The sequence below is a fragment of the Fusarium vanettenii genome, assembly GCF_000151355.1.
Source record: "Fusarium vanettenii 77-13-4 chromosome 16 genomic scaffold NECHAsca_50_chr16_1_0, whole genome shotgun sequence".
Taxonomy (NCBI): domain Eukaryota; kingdom Fungi; phylum Ascomycota; class Sordariomycetes; order Hypocreales; family Nectriaceae; genus Fusarium; species Fusarium vanettenii.
Window position 1 is genome coordinate 114523 of NW_003315839.1, and position 19834 is coordinate 134356.

Consider the following 19834-nt stretch of genomic DNA (forward strand, 5'->3'; position numbering starts at 1 on the left):
CTCTGCCCTGCATTTGCTTTGGCGGTCACCGCGTTGCGTAAGTTATTCGGCAACTCGCCGACTTTAGACGCCCTTTTATCTCGGTCAGACTGTTCGGCAATTCGACCTTTCATTCAACGCTCATCTTTCTTTCTCATTGTTCTTTTACCACCCAGGGACAACGTTCCGCCGGAAGCGTTCACCTATCATTGATTTCGCCATGTTCAAAAGAGACTACGTTTACAAAGAAGTCGACGGCGTTAGCGTCGCGGCCACGGTAATCTGGAAATCCACCTTGGATGAGAGTCCCTATGGGATCGGTAGGCATAGAAACTGTAGACAGGCCCATTCCATGGTTAACATTTCCAAGCTTTAGCGTTTCACGGGGGAGGATTCGTCATTGGTTCCAGGCACTTCATACCCGAAGTCGAAATCGACTACCTTTGTGGTGCGCACTACGTTGTTGTGTCGGCGGATTATCGCCTGTGCCCACAGGTCCCCCTGCACCATGTCATACAGGACGCGGTCGACGCCTTTTCGTGGTGCAAGTCGGATCTACCCGCCAGGCTCAACAACGATGCGGGTATTGCCGTAGATGGACAAAAGATTGTTGCATTCGGTCAGTCGGCTGGCGGCCTATTGGCCCTACACCTGGTACCAAATAGCTCTCCAACTGCTTTGAAACACGTGGCAAAGAATACTAACTGTTGGTGAACAGGGAGGTCTTCCAAAGCCACCACGAGCGATCCTCGACTTTTACGGCGTCAAGTACATGAGTGATCAGTTTTGGCACAGTCCACTACCTGTCCTTGCCGGAATTCCACCCTTTGAGCAGACCTTCCTGGATAAAATCTACCAAGAACCCATCTTGACGACAACAGTCACATCCTTGGAGACGGCGGCCCCGTCAACAAGCGGAACCCGTAAAAGGGGCATGCCTGCACCTGACCTCTCTATTCCTCGCAACGCCTGGCTTTTCACTGCCCTAAAGAATGGGACACAGATCAAGGCCATCGTCACAGACGGCGATTTCGAGAGTGTCGACCCAGCACAAGCTTTCAAACCCGGCTTTCCTCCGACCTTCTTTCTGCACGGCGATGCGGATGCCATGGTTCCCCCTAGATTCAGTCAAAAGGCATTCGAGGACCTGCGCAGCCATGGAGTAAAAACGGAGCTTTCTTTGGTTCCGAATCAATCTCATGGATTTGATGCAGGACTATCCCACGTCGATGCGGAGTGGCCAGCCGTACGGAGGGCCCTAGACTTTCTGGTCTTGAATGGAAAGGCCTGAAGGAAGCTGTAACGTTAGCATAAGACAGTAGGGCAATCAGATTAGGAATAATATATCCAGGTGTGTGTTTTGCGATTTATCACCAGAGAAATCACCACAGTGTAGCGAATCACACTTTCTGCTACCTTGGCCGGCCTTCTGCAAAGAGACTGGCAAAAGGGAGAGATACCTATAATTCTGTTTCTCTATCTAACATTAGGAGTTGAATTCACTGCGTTGATCTTACCAATAATCAACGGCGCGTGAGGCTATTGTGTTTCGGTACGCGTTTGTGTGAGGGGGGACTGTAAAGTTCGATTTTACTGCTTCATTTGCCGTTATTGTTATTATTATCTGCAATGACGGCAAAAACCCATTAGTCATAATAGCAAAAGATGCAGGCATTCCTTCATCCGCCGTCACCATTCAGAAGTCAATCGGCCATCACTTAGAGTTGGAAAGTATCCCCATTGTTTGCTACCATCTAAGTTCCACAGTTCAATTTGAACAGTCTCTTCGCATTTCCCCACGCAATCTGTTCCTTTTGCTCTTGTGAAAGGTCCGTAATCTCGTCAAACCATTTCGGGCCCTGTTCCATGGTTTCATATGGGTAGTCGATCGAGAACATGACCCTACAGACACATTAGACTTCCCCTATGACTCTCGATTTCTCAACTCGCCTTTGTATCCCGATTTCCTGGATTGCATAAAGCAATGCAGGAGTACCATAATGCCCACTAGTAGTGATTGAGATGTTCTGTTGTTCACTTCATTAGCAGTTTGAAACACAGCCAATTGCGAAAAAGTGGTGAGGCGTACTGTTTTCATTACCTCCTTGAATGTTTTTTCTGTCTTTGGCTTCAAGACACCAGTATTATAACTGAATCTGTGATCAATTCTCCACAGTTGTATGAGTAAATGTTCACCCATGTGTCCGACAATGATCTGCAGGTTTGGAAAGCGCTCGAATACTCCATTGATATAGAGACCCAGCACATGTAAGGAGACTCCTGGATTTCGTCAAGCAATCAAAGTACGCTATGGGAGGCCCAGATAATTTGCACTTACCGACGGCGAAGAAGTAAGCGCTCCCTCGTAGACCAGGCCTGCCAGCCAGAAACCTTTTTGATACGTCCGGCGTGGTGAGACGAGGGTGGATGTAAACGGGGACGTCGAGTTCTGTGATTTCTTTCCAAAACACATCCCATTCTGGTTGATCATAGAAGACGATTTGTTTCCCGTCAGCACTGACCGTCTGGAAGTCATTGACGAGGATGCCGACTAGGCCAAGGCTTTTGATCGCTCGTCGAGCTTCAATCGCGGCAGTCTTCGGGTCATGCATGCTAAGAGCTGCAAGTCCGGCAAAGCATGAAGGGTTCTTTTGGATCTCACCGGCGAGATAGTCGTTCGCTCGCCTCGCTAGGGCTAGAGCCTTTTCTGGGTCCGCCTCATCCTGTGGACCAGGGGATGTGAGCGATAAGATCATGAAAGAAACACCGCTGGCCTTCATCCTTTCCAATCGTCGAACTTGAATATCAAGAAGATCTTGGACCAGGTCTTGTCCTCCATTGGGCCCAGTAAAGCCGTTGCTATTGTTTGCAAGCTCTGGAAGAGTGAAAGCCTCCTCCAGTGCTATCTTGGGGATCGTAGAACCGGGCATGGTATGAGATGACTCGTTAATATCGAAAGGAAGACTCCAACATGGAAGGATAAAATCAGTATTAACCGTTAAGGCGTGTCAACATACAGAACCCTGACATCTGAGCCGCATTTAATAAGAGCTTCCAACCCCAGTATCCATTGACAGACACTGTACACGAGTTAGATCTCGGCCTCCGCGCTCTGCCAAGCTTGGCCGCTGTGGGGACTAGGCGGTCTCCGCGAGCCTCCACCTTACTGTAACCGTCTCTCGGATCTTTCTGCTCATGGCCCAACGGGTAAGTCCAAATCCCTGGTTGAGTAATAATGACGCGAAGAGGTACGAATCAAAGCTGCGCAACTTGGCATCACGAGACTCCCGGCGATTCAGCACGAAAATAGCTCCTCACGAAGGCATAGCTGAGGACTCGGTTATTTCTCCTCTCTGCACTTCAACGGGTAAAACGATCCAGTCGATATAATATCAGGGGCTGAAAGATTCAGAGAGGTGTCAGGAAGTCATAGTTATAACTAATCAAGGTTTTATTGCCAATACGTTTCAAAGGGCATGAATCGTGTACAGTTACATTTTGCCTAATCAATCTTGAGCAACACTGTTTTCTTTTCAAGGAACGCATCCAAGCTCTCTCTGATTCCTTCACGACCGACCCCGCTTGCCTTATACCCGCCAAAAGGCATATCAAATCCTGTAGCAGGAGAGGTGCAGTTTACTCCAACTGTGCCCGATTCAAGGCCTATGGCGAATCGCAAAGCCCGGCCAAAATCTCTCGTATACACTGCGGCATATAATCCGTACTCGCTCGCATTAGCCTTTTCCAAGGCTTCCTCCTCTGTATCAAAAGTGTTGATGTGGACGACGGGGCCGAATACTTCCTCGGTTAAGATCTTGGCGCCCTCGTCCGTGTCCGTGAAAATGGTCGGCCTGACGGTGAAAGTCTGTGGCTCGAAATCGCCACCCAGAACCAGTTTTCCACTCTTCTTGCCCATTTCCAGGTACCGAGCTACAGTATCGGCTTGAGTAGCATCAGCCAATGGGCCGTGATTGGTAGCTGGATCCATTGGGTCACCAAGACGAATTTTCCCGAATGACGCCTTGAATGACGCAATGAACACTCGTGCAATGGACTGTTGGACATATATCCTCGAGTTGGCCATGCACACTTGGCCACTGTTCCATTGAATGCTGTGTGCTGTTGCAGTGACAGCTGTCTCTAGGTCTGCGTCCTCGAAAATTACTGCCGGGGACTTCCCTCCCAGTTCGAAGATCAAGCTTTTCAAATTGGACTTGGCGGCGGCTTCCTGAATCAACCGACCTGTGCGTGTAGAGCCCGTGAAAGAGAGAGCCCGAACGTCCATGTGGGAGGCCAGAGTTGCGCCGCTGATATTGCCGTGCCCCGAGAGGATATTTACAACGCCCGGTGGAAAGCCAGCTTGGTTGATATACTCTGCAACTCGAATAGACTAAACCAGCCCCAACTATTAGCATACGAGATCAGGCCGCGACTGCTTGAAACCCACCGTCAATGGCGCCTTCTCGCTACTCTTCAAGACAACGGTGTTGCCTGCTGCCAGAGCTGGACCAACTTTTCCAGAAAAAGCAACAAGCGGAACGTTCCATGGAATAATTGCCGCCACGACACCGAATGGTTGGCGTAGTGTAACGTTCAAATACCCTGGCGTGTTTAGACTTGACTTGCCTAGAATAGTGTATCCAGCTTCAGCGTAATATTCAAACCGATTGGCCGCAATCAAGTGGTCGGAATATCCGCCAATAGGCCGGCCCATGGAAAGGGCCTCTAAGCGTGCCAGCTCATCACCATGTTCGCGAAGTAGGCCTGCGAGCTTTTTCAAGTGTTCTCCGCGCTGCTTTGGTGATAACTTGGCCCATCCAGGTTGCGCCGCCTCGGCTGCTCTCACTGCTGCATTGGTATCATTGATGCTGGCTTCAGCAACTATGATGTGGTGTCAACGCCGGCTCGGAGGGTACAAGATGTGCAATCTTACCATTTGCCACCACTTCATTGGTCCAGGGCGATTTAAGTTGAAACGTTTTCTTGTCTGATGCATCCACCAGCTGGGGATTCTCTCATAAGCCACTACTAACTGCAAGGAGCGTCGGCGAGATCACATACCTGTCCGTTGATGAAGAGCTTGGCTTCAACTGGCTGTCCAGTCTTGTTGGTCATGTTCGTCAACGTTTTTCGTTTGTTGGTGACAAATCGTGCGACTGCTTTTCTTCGGGAAAAAACACTCTTGTTAGCAAAGGAGTTGACTTCGGTCACTCGATTTAGCACGACTTATAGACGTATAATGGCCTTAGAGAGCGGAGACCGAATCGAGCGGAGACCGAGGGCCCACAGTCCCGACATTGTGTGACGCAAGGGGCGTCGCAGCCTCCGAGTGTTTGCGAGAATGCGGATACCGCGGTGCGGGCACTGACGGTAGTTGGCCGGGTTCTAGGGACTAAACTCCGCCGATCTTTTATCACTTCGATGTTGTACATGTGATAGTCAATGGTTTGATGAAAAAAAGCTCACCAAGGCGAGTTCTTTGGAAGGGTTTCCAACGATGACGCAGCTAATGAGGGAGAACTACAAGCCATACGAGGGTTTGGTATTTTCATCTCACGTATTCTCAACATGGTATTGGAGGTTTACGGATGTATGAAGACTTTAAAGCTTAGCATCAGGTCTATAACAATGAAGGTGTGGAAGCGTGACTACCGTGGAAATTTAATACAGAATGTACTCTAGGTGGCAATCAAGAAAGGCTAAATGGCCAGTGATAGTGGCAGCATCAAAGACAAGGAGCTCAACCCCATCATACTGTGGTCCTTAAGGTGGTATATCTGTCTAACCTCTATTTCCACCGAGTGCAACCCTCCGTCCTCTAGACCTTACGTTGATACACGGCACCATCATAGGGAGGAAAGACTTATAAAATTGTTATCCACCACTACTTCCTCTGCCTGGCGTGGCAAGCACTCTCACTTTAGGCCGTACCAACACAAACGAATCAGTGGGCCTGTAGCCGTCTCTGGCTTCAGTGGCCGGATCTTGGAACTCCATGTCTAGCTCTAAAAAGAGGGCGGCAAGGACAAGAGTCATTTCCACGTATGCCATGCTTTACGCGAAGAGGTTCAGCGAAATCCAGCTATTTGCCCAAGGGGATGACTCACTTCCTTCCTAGACACGATCGTGGGCCTTTCGAAAATGGCGAGAATGCAGGCCTGTCTCTCTTTGCTTTGCTTCCGTCGGTCCAGCGTTCCGGGATGAACTGGTCTGGGTTTTCGAAATACAACGGATTCCGGTGTAGGGACATGTTTGACACGCCTATCTCAGTCTGGACGGGCTATTAGCTATCGTGCCATATCATCGGATCGTTTGTCAGCGATGTCTTACTCCGACAGGGAATTCCATGTCATGGAGGATGAAGGGTCGACCAGATCTAACCACTTGTCGTGGTATAAATCCAGAGTTTGGTGGGAATATTCTCAAGCCTTCTTCGATGACGGCTCTCAAATAAGGGAGGTATTGAGCCTCCTTGTAAGTAAGCTCATCAATGGACTTGAATCTTGATCTAACTTCATTCACCACGTTATCATAGGTGTGCTTATGGCGAAGTAAATGCCACAATGTGGTCAGAAGGGCGGTCGAGGTAGTGTCGGATCCTGCAACAAACAGAATGATTGCTTCACCGAACAATTCCCTGTCTGGAAACGGCTCACCAGACCCAGGTTTCTCAGCGGTTAGCAGGTAGTTGAAAATATCTTCTCTGCCCGACGCGTTCTGTCTCTGCTTCAGCATTGCTCCGATAGCTCTCTGCCAGTTGTGAGTCAATGTCGGCATTGTATCTTTGCGGGCACCTTACCTGCGCTGGGTAGTCGCGAGTTGTGTACTTGCTCGACAATATTCGAATGGCCTTTTGCAATACTGGCCACCGCCAGAGAGTTGCCTCCTACAGTTGGCGTCAGGTTAGCTTGATTTGTTTAACCCTAGGAGCATCATTCGTGCTGCTTACCAGTGAGACAAATTTTGAGGCTTAAACCAATCCCCCACTAACTTTGCTCTTCTCTATAGGGTTGGACAACAGATCAAACGTCTCGCCAAAGCACACATCTAACAGGATGTCAATGGTCAAAGCCGACAAGCATTCGTCAAGTTCCACTGCCTTTTGCGATTTCATGACCTCGCAAAGCTTCTTGATGTGTATCATGAATGTCACTTCCATGGCGTCGAGCTTTTTTTGCGCGAATGCATGAGAGAGTATCGATTTCTTCTCCCTAAAGGCATCGCCAACAGCGGCAAAACTACTATGGAAGCCCGGCGCAAAGGCCTGGTAGAATGGAGATTTGTCGATCGGTGAAGTTGCCGAGAAGATTTTCTGCAGTCCTTCATTCGTGTTGACGGAGACTGTGTTTGGTCCGATCCGGACAAGCGGACCTATCGAAGAGTTTAGTCCTCATTGGCAACACATCGGAGCGTACACGTTGCACCAACCATATCTGTCGTGGAGGTCACAGAGCAGAATGTGACGAGTGCCAGTTGACAAGTGGTATGCGTGCCATAAATCAGAAAGCTTGGCGAGGAATGGGCCCGGGATCTGCGCGAGGGGATGGAACAAGACATTGTAAACGACCGGCTAAGAGAGTCAAGTTAGTCTGGCATGAAGATAGATGTATAGGGAGCTGAGAACATACAAGACACAAGGCAGCGAAAATGAGGACAAGAAACTTCTGGCCTGGAAGGTGAACGTCCAGGGTAGATTCGAGAGACGACATGGCCAAAAATGTAATTTCGAGACGCGGTTGTACTGTGAGTGGCAGGTAGGTCTCATTTCGCGTAGATTTGGCACTTACTTATTCACCTAGAGAGTTGATTATCCAAATGAATGTCATGGTCGTCGTCGATGAGGAACCAGGAGCCCGGGGCCCACAAGTGCGGTCGCCGCGATCCGCTCCGCTCCGTGGTGACTGGGACTTGAAGCGCGCGTCTGACGGTCACCGCTCAGCCTCTGTTTCGTTTATTTCCGGCCATCCAATGAGCATGATTATATTGCCTTTGCTAATAAGCCTCCCCCGCATTAATGCACGGACGGGGCTTTAGCAAAGATGCGGGGAAACTCCCCTGAACCCCGGCTGATGTATTGTGCCCCAGCTTTTCCTCCCGGCATCACCGACGCCAACACCAACACCAACACCATCGCCATCGCCATCGTTTTCAGTCCTCAGTGGCAAGTTGACCACAAAGCCAACAACTTACCTTCTCCAGCCCCGCCAAATTACCTGATTCTCTCCTCTCTATCGTACATTGGCCCCCACAGAGCCATGAGCATGAGCACAAGCGCCAAGGGCCGTCGGCTACCCTCTAGTTGCGTTAATTGCAGACGCCGCAAGATCAGGGTAAGTTGAATCATGAATCTTCCAGCCCGCCCTTTCCATTCTGCTCTTTCTTTCTCCATGACATCTGCTCTGCTATCCTCACTGACCACTCAAGTGCGACAAATCATCATCGAGAGCATGTGGGAGATGCGAACGCCTAGGCTTAGACTGTGTCGTCACGGACGAGGTTGTAGCACGACCTTACTACCACACCTCCAAGGAGCGGTTCGAGTTGATGGCTACAATTGTTCGACACTTCTCACCGGATACCTCACTAAGTGTAGAAGAGCTACGACAATATGTCTCTACACTGAAAAGTGCACCAAGGGGCTCGTTGAATCCCCGCCCGATGCAGGAAGCCTCACCTCCACACTCTATCTCAATGCCCATCGAGGCCCCACAGACCGCCAGTGCAACCGATGACCCATCGCCCTCTGCGTCTGAAGGCAGTCTCGACGGTGCCTTCATTTCAGATGCCACATGTCAGCGCCGTAGGTATTTCCCACAGCAGAAGCAGGCTTCAGTACTGAATACACGGCAGGTTTTGTTGGTGCTTCAAGCTATACCGTGATACAATGCAACATCAGTTCGTACATCGCAGACAGGTTTCCTAGGCTGGCAATGCTACAGCGAGACCATACATTTGATCTGCGCGACGGTGACCCCCCTTGTGGAATTCCAGCCATTGCACTACCCGACAGAAGAACATGCGAGCAGTGTGGTGTGAGATTCTTCAACCACATCAACAGCGTGGTCTACATTCTCAGCCCCGAGAGCTTCTTCAACGCTGTTGAGACGGCGTATAGTGGGAGAGATACACCGCCTTCCGTTCAGGTCACCATTCAGCTCGTAGTGGCTCTCATGAATGGCTCTTTGGAAAGTTTTGAGCTTGCTCGCATGCAGATGGAAAGTGTGATTGAAGAGAGTAGCCTGGAAAGTGTTCAGGCTATGATGCTAATGGTCCGGGACAAGTTCAACTGCGATGGATCTGGCTGATGAAATATAGGCTTTGTACCGGCAGAAGCATAATCAACGGCACACCGCCTGGGTTGTTCTAGGCAGCGCAGTCAGGATTGCCCGGTCGCTCGGTATGCACATCGGGACGGATGACGACAGCCTGATGGTTGCAGAACAAAAGAAAAGATTGTGGTGGTCATTATTCGAATTGGACCAGTGGAGCTCATCCATCCTCGGGCGATCTTCTGACCGGTCTGTGGATGCCAAGACCGTCCCATCTCCCTCCGATGTAAGGACAGCTCTCGTACTTGCACGATTTTATGAGGCTGATACAGTACAGGGTTTTATTATGGGCACCTCAACTCCGCCCATGTATGCAATAGCTTCAGCTCGCTTGGCCCAGTTTCTCTCTCAAGCGATGAACCGCATTTTCCTGAAGCAGCAGTGCAGAGAGGAAGATGTAGATTTTCTCCTCCAGGAACTAGACGCCTGGTGGGCTAGCTTACCAGCACACTTGACCAAAGCAGCAGTAATATCGGAATCCTTTGCACGAGCAACACTCTATCTTCGACTAAGATATTACTATATCCTAGTCCTAATTACTCGGCCTTTTCTGCTCGACTCCACTGTCGAGAACCACACGACCAGCCGTCATGTCAAGGTTTGTGAGGATAACAACGATGGTGCCCTCACAACACTTCGAGACATGCAGGCGAGAAATCTCCTTACAGACTCGCTTTGGTTCGATTCTCATCACATTCTCTCAACATCCCTCATCTTGCTGCTGCGAATCATCAACAACCCGTCATGTCCCGATCTCCAAAGAAAGATAAAATGCATGCAAGGCCTTCTACAATTATTCCCTGGGAAGTTACAGTCCTATGCGAATGAGTGCTTCAACAAAGTCCTTGAGGATATCCACCCAGGGTGAGTTCGTGTAACAATGAGATCAGAGTTGTTCAAATCTAAACTTGTGCACTAGGAACGATACGTGTCAGATGACTGAGTTTGCTTTCGAGTCGGTAATATCTAACTTGCATTTATGGGAACAGTTGGATTTTTTAAACCCAGACGAAGGAGCTTAAGAATATATTTTTACTATGCACCAGTACCCGTGTCACTATCAGCAAAATAATCTTCCGTCGCATCGCCGACGACCCCCTTGGACGGCTCCCACTCCCACTTAGCAGTCTCTGGTCTCCCAGGAATGCCCCAAAAATGCCCGCCGACGTACAGATGCCCAGCTCTGCCAGTGCCGAAGTGTCAACAGCCCCTCTCTACCTCGGGTTCGCCATCGTCTCTTCGTATTTCGCCCGTCTAGCAAGATACACATCAGGGATATAACATAAACCTCAATACAAAGTCAGCAATAGTCAAGCCAAAGCCTATATGTCCGTCTGCCCAGCGATGTGATCACCTCCGTCCGTATCCACACCAAAAAGCTACCTAGTCAAGGTAGTGGCTAGTATCTCAGAGAGATCAATCCCGAATTCTTCCTTAGCGAACTCCAAGGCGGTCAAAGAGTCGAGGCGCTTCGCATCAGGGCCAAGATGAAAGTTCTCAAGCTCAGATCGGTCGACATACTCCGATATCTTGGCAATGAGAGCTTGGGCGGCGTCTTTGAGTTGCTCATCTGTAAACTATAGGCAACCACTGTGTTAACATCGGGTCATGATGTTATGATGAGTTGATAATCTGTTCTTTATTATAGTTGCAGCCCGGCCCTTGATGGGAACTAGGCCAGAAGATCGTAAACTATAGGCAAATATCTCACACTAATTTCTATCGTTGACCCAGACAGTCCCCATGTCGACCAAACCGGTTCCGTCGTCCAACCCGATCCTCTGCTTCGGGGACAATACACGAGAGTCCAGCTGAATGTAGCTCAGTCGCTGCACGAAGGCCGCTGAGGCCAGCACCGACAATAATAACGTCCACGAAATGAGCGGGAGGAACCATTATAATAGCGTTTGCTTGTACATCAGTAAAATTGTCGTAGCTCGTGATTTCTTGGCTCTAAGTCACGGGCTCGACTTTATGCACAGTCTGAACTGTTCGAGTCTTCGCGTTGCTACCACCGATTCTAGCCGTAAATCTTTGCAAAATGCTACGTGAAGCTTGCAACATCGCACATTGACGCTGGCTTGGGGATAAATATGCCTTTATGACAACGAAAGACTGGCCTACGCGACCCTAGCTATACTTCAATTAACTATGCGATGCAATCGCAATACGCTGCAAGGTTTCATTGTTACAAGGCTTGCTTAGTATTTAGATAGAAAGCGCCTAACGACATCTACTGCTCCATATATCAAGGCCTCGTCAAACTGTCCAAGTTTTAAACAGCGACAACGGATCAGACACCCACAAGCATCGCAAAAGTGCAGGCCACGACTCAGACAGTGCAGGCTGTATAGACCTGACAAAGCCCATCCGATAAAATAGGGTTCCAACCCATAGAAATGTCGGGACGATAGTGAAATTGAACATGCACGTTTATCGCCTAACCAGGCAATTCAATTCTCTCATTGTTGAATTATCATGTTATATGAAGGACATAGTACTTATACCATAGCCAAAATACCTCTGTCAACCATCTCCTAAGCCTACTTAGTCCTGCTATGATCTATAATACGCCAAGCGATATCATGGTTGAGCTAAATGAAGTACTAGCCTAAAGCGTCTATCCTAATATTAGTTTATATTATAAGTAATAACCATTATAGTAAGCCACTTATTGTCTCTTTGTTTGTTCTCGTCGTCGCAATAAACTTCTACTTGTATCCCTGCACAATAATGCCGGGAAGAAAAGGTAATATATTAATAGTATTGCCTGCCTGGCCTATGAGTAGAGTCCACTGCGCGGCTTGCTATAAACATAATTATAGGTTAGCCTTCCTAAGGTCTCCGCTATATTTCTTAGTTTTAATACTAAGATATATAGGAAAGGAACGGAGGGGATCAAGTGCCATATAGTTAATAGAGTTTTCTATAATGCTGTCTTAGAGTCGCTGGACGGCGATATGGGTAGCTATATCGAGATCTAGAGTGGGATTAATATGTAAGATATAGTCTACCTTTGTCGAAGGAATCGGGAACTTATAGAGGCGTGGTATAATAGATGCATTTATGCTAGGCAGTGTTAGCACAAGAAGCCATAAGAAGAACAGAAATGCACTAAGGGGAGTACTCTATTAGCGAACTGCCTGGCCATTATTCCTTATTAAGAGCGGCGTAAAGGAGAGAGGTATGCACTCGATGGTTCTATCCCGTCTCGTTAAATCCCAATATCTAGTATTATCCTGCCTATTTTATTATGCTTTTAATAGTAGATAAAAGACTGGATGCTAAGGCCGGGTCCTGAGTCTTGATATTGGAGTTACTTAATGTAATATATGTAAATGGATAAAGCCGCTATAGTGATTTATTATTGGATAATCGCTTTTTAATCTCTGGCTATATGGACTACTTAGTAGTCGATAGGATATATTATATATAAATACTATGAACCTAGAGGTAAGCCAGGATAACCCTATAGTATATTCTAATATCCTCTATCTCGCCTAGTAAGTCTAATAAGGCTAGCGGTATATTACGCTGGTTGGGATTTAATGTCTAAGATGTTAGACTATGGGTTCCGATGCCTTAGATAGGAAAGTTCTTGACGGGTAATAAGCGGCTAGATTGCTAGCTGCTCTGCGAGGATAGATCTAGGATGGAGCTAGCGTTGGAAGCGATCTTTATTAGCTGGGGGGTGTCGTTATCGAGGGTTTTTATGTCGCTGGCTTTGCGTTTTCCTGGCGTTTCTAGTGTTATATTTTCGGCCACAGACGCGCGGTCAAACGGTTTTATATTGTCTGCAGAGCTGGTAGTCGACTTATTAGGAGATAGGAGGTAAAAGCTTTAGTAATAGATCTTTTGCTTCTTAGCTGGCGGCTAGAGGTTATCGATGAGAAATTAATGGTCTAGCTAAGGAAGATCCTCTAGCCACTAATAGATTACTATATGTATTTTAGATGCCATTCGCGGCGTATCTATTGAAACGCTCGATGCCAATGCCTATCCAGTTGAGTCGTTGATGTTGATGTTGTCGATATTGTCGATCAGCAAAGATTGGTTGGCCGAGAAACCTAGGGCGGGGATCCCGGCATATTGTTGTTGCGACTCCGACACTAACTAAATTAGGAAGGCAGCGCGTCGAGGTTTCATCTTGACGAACCAGCGCAACATGCGAAGGGAAAACAAAATCAATGAGATTCCAGTCAAGATTTGAATCAATCCTGGTTCTATGGTTTTTCTTTTACGAGTCAGAGGTGAGGGAGGTACTTCGTGTTCTGTGGCTCTGCTTTCCACGACCAAGTGCGTGCGATCTCTGCTCACAGCTCCCTACCCTACACTCAGCCCTTCAGGCCGCTGATCTTGGTCTTTATAATAGAACAACAATTCGTTAGAGTGCAACTCAGCTGCAGCTTGCTTTAGCCGTAGCTATAGTAGTATTACTTATATAAAGGGGGCTAATAAGATACAGCAAAGATATTAGTATGGTTATCCCAGACGCTGGAGCGTTGTCACAACATATCATTTCCGTCTTCATGGGTCCTGACTGGAAGTTATGGTTAACACTTTCAAAGTCGACAGCGGCAGTCAGTGAGGATACAGAGTCTTGAAGATCACATAGTCTGTAATTGAGCATCGAATTGTCCATTGGAAGCATTTTGTGTTTTTTGACCCCATACCGTTCAATCGTGCATATCGTGAGGTGAGGGCTAGATACGGCATTAGTGATGTTAGTATCTACAGCCTTAAAATCGAGGTAGTGGTAGACGTAAATGGACGACAAAAACCAAGTAACGGTGGTTTAGTATCTGCGGTTAGACGGGCTGCGGTACGTAACGATACCAGACAGAGGTGAAAGTGAAGGTGGGAACTACTGAGCTGGTCGAATCAAATACTTTGCGATTGTGTTTGTAGGGTAGATAGCAGTTTAAATACGCTTATCTACTACTTATCTACCATGCATGTTGTGTTAGTTACCTCGTGTTCTTTTGAGGATAAGTTCGCACTACCGTAATGAAGTCTCACACGAAGTCTCACACGAATAAAAGCGGCATCACTTCCAACATTCACAACAGGTGACAGGCGTTATTATCATCCTCTATATCAGAACATGTCAAGCAGGAATGGCCATACCATCCCCTCTCCCGTCACTCCCGGCCGCATAGATCCGTTGTCCAGTCTCAGCATCACGACGGTGCCTAATGAGTTGCCCCCTGCCAAACCAGACCCGCTGCCATTCCTTGAGAACTTCAATCTGATGGCCCATGTCTTTCAAGCTCTGCACAATTTCGGGGCCAATTCCATCTTCAATATACACTGTTTCACCCTGTGCGGCTGCAATACAGAACCTTGGTGCATCAATCGCCTCCTGAGGACTCATGCCAAAAACCTCTGTATTGAGAAGCACCTGGACATGTCCCTGCGGCTGCATGAGACCACCCATGACTCCCAAGACCGAGTGTAACTGGCGATCAGCACCTTCTCCTTGAGTAACAAGTCCGGGGCTGATGGTGTGATACGGCCTCTTTCCGCCTTTGTAGATGTTGGGGTGGTCATCCGGGCCAAGGTCAAAGTTTGCGCCACGATTCTGCAATGTGAACCCGCAACCCTGTGGAATCATGTGAGAACCAAACTCGCGGAATACTGAGTTTATAAAGCTCATTCCGTTGCCATCCTTGTCGGTGACTGCAAAGTAGACTGTGTCACTGTGGTTCTGGGCTGGGGACGGACCAGGGTGACCGTTGGTAAAGCTTCCAGCTTTCTCAGGATCGAATAGCTTGGCTCGCTCCGCCAGATATGACGGGGAAACCAAGTCTTCAGGGCTTATGGGGCTGTGCTCGGGGTCGGTTACCCACCATGCAGCATCTGCGAAGGAGATCCGAAGGGCTTCGATAACAGCATGAAGATATCTAGCACTGTTGTGTTCTCCAAGGTCAAGGGGCGCTAGTTTTCCTGACGCCTCGAGCTCCTGAAGGATTCCAAGGGCCATCAGTGCCACAATACCTTGACCATTAGGGGGGTGTTCCCAGAGTTCGACATAGCTGCGACCGCTTGAGTCTTGTGTTGATCCTCCTCCGAACCCAAAACCATTAAACTTGAGTGAAATCGCCTTGGTTTCCTCAGTACCTCGCTCGAGATGGCTTTCCAGGTCTGAGACGTCGAGTTTGCCACCATTGCTCTGCGTCACATGAGCAATGGCTTGGGCAATTCGGCCAGTATAGAAGCCCGGCTTGCCTTCAGTTGCCAGTGTCCTGAGGGTCTGGGCCAAGCTGGGGTTTCTAAGGAGCTCCCCGGCTCGTGGCGCCCGTGCTTGCTGTTCGGCGCTGGGGTCGTGTATCAGAATCTCTTTGAAGTTTGGAGATGCCAGTTTCAATGCCTTTTCGGCGTTTTGCCACTACCAAGGTCAGAGCGGGAATTGGCAGGTTTGTTACAGGATTCATCAGCTTACCATTCTTGCTGATATCTCGCTAACAGGGAACCCGTCCTCGGCAAGCTCGATGGCAGGGGCAAATATTTGCGATAATGTCAAGCGGCCGCTGCCAAATCTTTCGACAGAGTCGAGCCATGCTGCTGCAGCCCCAGGGGTCGTGACTGAATGAGGGCTATCGAAGGGGATCTTACGTGGCTCCCCGGCTCCAGCATTCCGGAGGTCCTCTTTGATTTGAGCCAATGAACTGTTGACAGCGCTCCGGCCGGAGCCGTTGAGGGCATGCACCTTTTTCGAGTTGACATCAAAATAGAGGCAGAAAGAATCTCCTCCCAATCCGGTTGACGCAGGTTCGGTTACGTTTAGAGCAGCGGCTATCATCATCATTCAGTCGTTGCGGCTTGAAGATCAGAGCCGCCGGATACTTACCAACAGCAACGGCAGCATCCTAAACCTGGAGTTAGTCACCAAAGCCGTACTTTGAGGGATGGATGGTACTTACGGCTGCATTCCCGCCCATCTTCAGAATTCTTTGTCCTGCCTCAGCTGCCAAAGGTTGTGAACATGCCACCATGCCCTTGGTGCTGTATACCGTACTTCTCCTGCTTGGGAAGCGAACAAATGCCGGTTTTTCTGCTTGAGTAGCCATATCACCGAATGTTACTGTATTGAAGTGTCTGGACTGATGGACTGTAGCAAAGGTTCATGTACCTATTGCTGTTCTCTCAAGACTCTAATAAAGAAACAAACATATCCCTGACATTCGTGACAAGCTCTGCAGCATTGTCCAATACGTATTTTCTTGCTGATTAAGGCACGCATTGCATGTGCCGCGCCATTCTTCGTCTTCATCCCTAGCTTCAGTAAATTTGGGATTTGATCTTTGCTTTCGTTGTTGTCGCTGTTGTCGGTAGCGTCGGTATTGTCGGTATTGTCGGCCGTCGGCTAACTCGTCGAATGTCTCTTAAAGCTTTATCCCCAAACCTCGCTAAACTACCTTTGAGATAAATTGCAGTGATGCCATTGGTCCGGTTGATTTAGATAGTGGCTTGGCCCCGCGTCAGCTAACAGATAAGTAGCATCAATGTTTGTGACGAGTTCGGGTCGGTCTGTGATGATGGTTTAGACCTATTCCGTGATCCAAATCAGTCATCGCTGGGCTCTTAGCCTTGTTTCGCAATGTCATACCATGTTCCAAATGAGCAATGCAGGCTCAGACTTGCTCCTGTTGGTACCCTGGCCTTTCTCCCGGCAGAGCGTTGGGGAAAAGGCGTTGCGACCAGAACGAAGCTGGACAATCACGCCTCCAGGTCGGATTATGGAGCTAGACAGAGTACAGATGTTTCTAGACAACGTCAAGTTGCTCAGAAAGGAGGGCAAGAAAGATGTCGGGCTTTGGAGACACAAAAGCATGCATTGGATCACTTGCCCATTTGTGATCCTGCAATTTACAGAGCCGAATGTCGCATTTTTCTAGCCTCTGTCAATTAAATCATCATAATCTTGCGCTGTGCTTTTCGATCCTGTTGGGTAGGTAGATCGAAAAACTGACGTAGACAGGTCCTGTCGCATCGCATTCAGCTGCAAGACCATCTTGATCATGGCTCTTCTAGGTGCGACATCCGCTCCACCATGATCTGTCACAAAATCTCCAGGATAGTGCGGGGAAGGAAGATAAATGCCATAGCACAAGATAGGGGTCATGTAGATGTACAAAGAAGACCCTGATTGAGACCATCGATCGTCCCTCTGGCTCTGGTACAAGGACTTGGTCCGTTAACAGATAGCTAGTCTACCTCTTATCAAGATGTGACCAATGGAGCGGGATCGGAAAACGAACCCAGACGCTAGGACTCAGACCGTTGCCGACATGCCACATATTTACCTACATGGTCCGCTCAGAAGGCAGCTCTCAGCCTCAAAATTCTTTTGCTGCCATCATCTTGTGCCTTGCGTTGACCTGCCAAAATGTCTAGTCCTAAACCCAGGTTCAAGACCGCGTGCCGTATCTGCCGCGAACGCAAGGTCAAATGCGACCGGGAGCTCCCTTGCCACAACTGCATCATCGCGGATAATGCCTGTTCTTACCCCCCACAAGTTCGAACCGTCCGGAGACCAAAGAAGGCGGCCATGGCAAAACGAGCGTCTCCGGTCGGAAGCGCGTCCCTCGTCGACCGCCTGAACCGCCTGGAGTCGTATTTGAGGAGACATGCACCAATGTTCGAGCTGACAGATGGAGATGACGACTTCGCAACCAGTGACATCAATAGCTGGATCCGAAAGTCGAACTCGAGCGATGATGCCTCCCAAGGTCAGGACCACCTACTTGGCACCGGTAGCGACCACGCACAGGAAGCCCTGAGGCGTCCCAGCGGGAGCATCCCAGACTCAGTCTCCTTAACGGCTTACGATGAAGCAATTAGAAGGCCTAGATCACACAACGGCGACCTTGAGAAATCCCCTCTCTGTAGCCAATCTCCAGAGATCGGCCTCGAGATCGGTCTTTCTGCAACTTCGACTACTCCGATATCACCAGAGCCGGATGCCCCCTCACCGTTGCATGAAGCCCCCCCCAAACCGGCATCGTCGCCCACTGGGTTCCCTCTCAGGCAGCACCAAGATATGGAATTACCGCAACTCCTTCCAACATCCTACCGCGCCTTTTGTTGGAAGAGGTACGCTGAGAGCGTCGATCCCTTGGTCAAAATCATTCACAGACCAAGCACCAGAGAACTCATGCTAGTACAAGTGCAGGATGGTCAAAGACTACATCCTGCCAGTATGGCACTGATTCAATCAGCTTGCCTCATCTCAATCACCTCCATGTCCGAGGAAGACGTTATAGCAAACCTTCGATGCGATAAGGAGACTCTGAGACGGACCTGCTCGGCACGCACTGAACAAGCCCTCACGGCCGCAAATTTTCTTGACACGCGCGATCTCAGAACGATGCAGGCATTCTTGCTCTACTTGTACTACCTCAAATGCATGGGTGACTCGAGACTCCGTGCTTTACATGGAGTAGCCGTCCATCTGTCCCTTCGCATGGGACTAAACCGAGACCCTCACTCCTACAATCTCGCTTCACTCGATGTTGAACTGAGGAGGCGGTTATGGTGGCAGTTGATTACCCTCGTTGATCATCCTGATAACTCCGGCCTCGACTCCTTCCATCGCCCCCTTACTCTTGAATCTGATACAAGAATACCCCTCAACGTAGACGACGACGACCTGACAGACGGTGTCGTGTATGCGGTCAGCGGTAGTTCTGGATTCACAGACACAAGCTTCTCATTGATTCAATATGAGATCACCCAATCGTTTAACCAAACCCTGCTCGAACGAGGCACCATGACAACAACTCTCACACGAACGGTCAACACAGCTGAGGAGCGACTCCGTCATTTTGGGCAGAACCTGAATACCAAGTACTTTCTCCATTCAGGGTCGCAAGAAGCTTTTCGACAATTCGCAGTCAAGACGTCCGCACTCATCTTAACTAAGAGATGCTTCTTGTCCTACTTGTTTCCAGGAAACACGTCGCAAAGTATCGTCTTTGGTGATGAAAAAACGGAAAGTCACGTCTTCCGACTCGGAGTAGAAGTGCTGGACCTTTCAAGAAAGATCCAGCGGACGAAAGCTTTTGAGAAATGGCGTTGGCTTCACGGCACCTATTTTCAATGGGCCGCCGCCAACTTTGTCGTCAAGCAGCTTCCCTTTCGGGCACAGGACTCGACGAGCAACAAGGCATGGCTAGTTCTTGATGGTATTTTTGACCATTGGCCTGAGTCTATTCAGCGTAGCGAGCGCGCAATCGTGTTAAAGAAGCTAATCGCTGAAGCTTGCAACCGCCGAGGCAGCTTGACTACGTACGAGACATCATCTTCCCAGGATTTGCATGCCAATTTCCTGCAATTCGATGAGGATCTTCTACAGAGGCGAAAGAGGGGCAACGATGAATCTTTTGACAATTTAATTCCTGAGTTGGAGTTCCCAATGCTTCCGTCTGCTTCTCTGAGCGCAATTCTCACCGACAACTCTTTCCACCCCGCAGATCTTACCGGGGATATGTTGGGCTGGGATTTCTCGAATATGCTGTAGTTGG

General features: G+C 48.9%; 7 protein-coding genes across 7 annotated transcripts; 3 read left to right on the forward strand and 4 right to left on the reverse strand.

The window, feature by feature from the left end:
- Window positions 1–199: 199 nt before the first annotated feature.
- Window positions 200–1270, forward strand: NECHADRAFT_55522 (uncharacterized protein; the record flags this gene model as incomplete). The annotated part of the gene is made up of 3 exons (XM_003041173.1): window positions 200–299; window positions 356–633; window positions 698–1270. The coding sequence occupies 3 exons, from the start codon at window positions 200–202 to the stop codon at window positions 1268–1270; spliced, it is 951 nt and encodes a 316-aa protein (XP_003041219.1).
- Window positions 1271–1733: 463 nt separating this feature from the next.
- NECHADRAFT_98211 (uncharacterized protein) lies at window positions 1734–2909 on the reverse strand (the record flags this gene model as incomplete). Its single annotated transcript, XM_003041209.1, has 3 exons — window positions 1734–1881; window positions 1926–2259; window positions 2318–2909. 3 exons carry the CDS (start codon window positions 2907–2909, stop codon window positions 1734–1736), a joined length of 1074 nt encoding a protein of 357 aa, XP_003041255.1.
- A 572-nt stretch (window positions 2910–3481) lies between these two features.
- On the reverse strand, window positions 3482–5094 carry NECHADRAFT_55510 (uncharacterized protein; the record flags this gene model as incomplete). The annotated part of the gene is made up of 4 exons (XM_003041210.1): window positions 3482–4369; window positions 4427–4860; window positions 4913–4982; window positions 5041–5094. The coding sequence occupies 4 exons, from the start codon at window positions 5092–5094 to the stop codon at window positions 3482–3484; spliced, it is 1446 nt and encodes a 481-aa protein (XP_003041256.1).
- Window positions 5095–5657: 563 nt separating this feature from the next.
- Window positions 5658–7688, reverse strand: NECHADRAFT_88779 (uncharacterized protein; the record flags this gene model as incomplete). The annotated part of the gene is made up of 8 exons (XM_003041211.1): window positions 5658–5678; window positions 5911–6031; window positions 6087–6259; window positions 6310–6729; window positions 6779–6865; window positions 6971–7350; window positions 7408–7549; window positions 7608–7688. The coding sequence occupies 8 exons, from the start codon at window positions 7686–7688 to the stop codon at window positions 5658–5660; spliced, it is 1425 nt and encodes a 474-aa protein (XP_003041257.1).
- Window positions 7689–8018: 330 nt separating this feature from the next.
- On the forward strand, window positions 8019–10589 carry NECHADRAFT_88780 (uncharacterized protein; the record flags this gene model as incomplete). Its single annotated transcript, XM_003041174.1, has 5 exons — window positions 8019–8309; window positions 8404–8779; window positions 8830–9248; window positions 9295–10172; window positions 10355–10589. 5 exons carry the CDS (start codon window positions 8019–8021, stop codon window positions 10587–10589), a joined length of 2199 nt encoding a protein of 732 aa, XP_003041220.1.
- A 3826-nt stretch (window positions 10590–14415) lies between these two features.
- On the reverse strand, window positions 14416–16378 carry NECHADRAFT_55495 (uncharacterized protein; the record flags this gene model as incomplete). The annotated part of the gene is made up of 3 exons (XM_003041212.1): window positions 14416–15696; window positions 15751–16103; window positions 16228–16378. The coding sequence occupies 3 exons, from the start codon at window positions 16376–16378 to the stop codon at window positions 14416–14418; spliced, it is 1785 nt and encodes a 594-aa protein (XP_003041258.1).
- A 1319-nt stretch (window positions 16379–17697) lies between these two features.
- Window positions 17698–19830, forward strand: NECHADRAFT_88782 (uncharacterized protein; the record flags this gene model as incomplete). Its single annotated transcript, XM_003041175.1, has 1 exon — window positions 17698–19830. One exon carries the CDS (start codon window positions 17698–17700, stop codon window positions 19828–19830), a length of 2133 nt encoding a protein of 710 aa, XP_003041221.1.
- Between the last annotated feature and the right edge of the window lie 4 nt (window positions 19831–19834).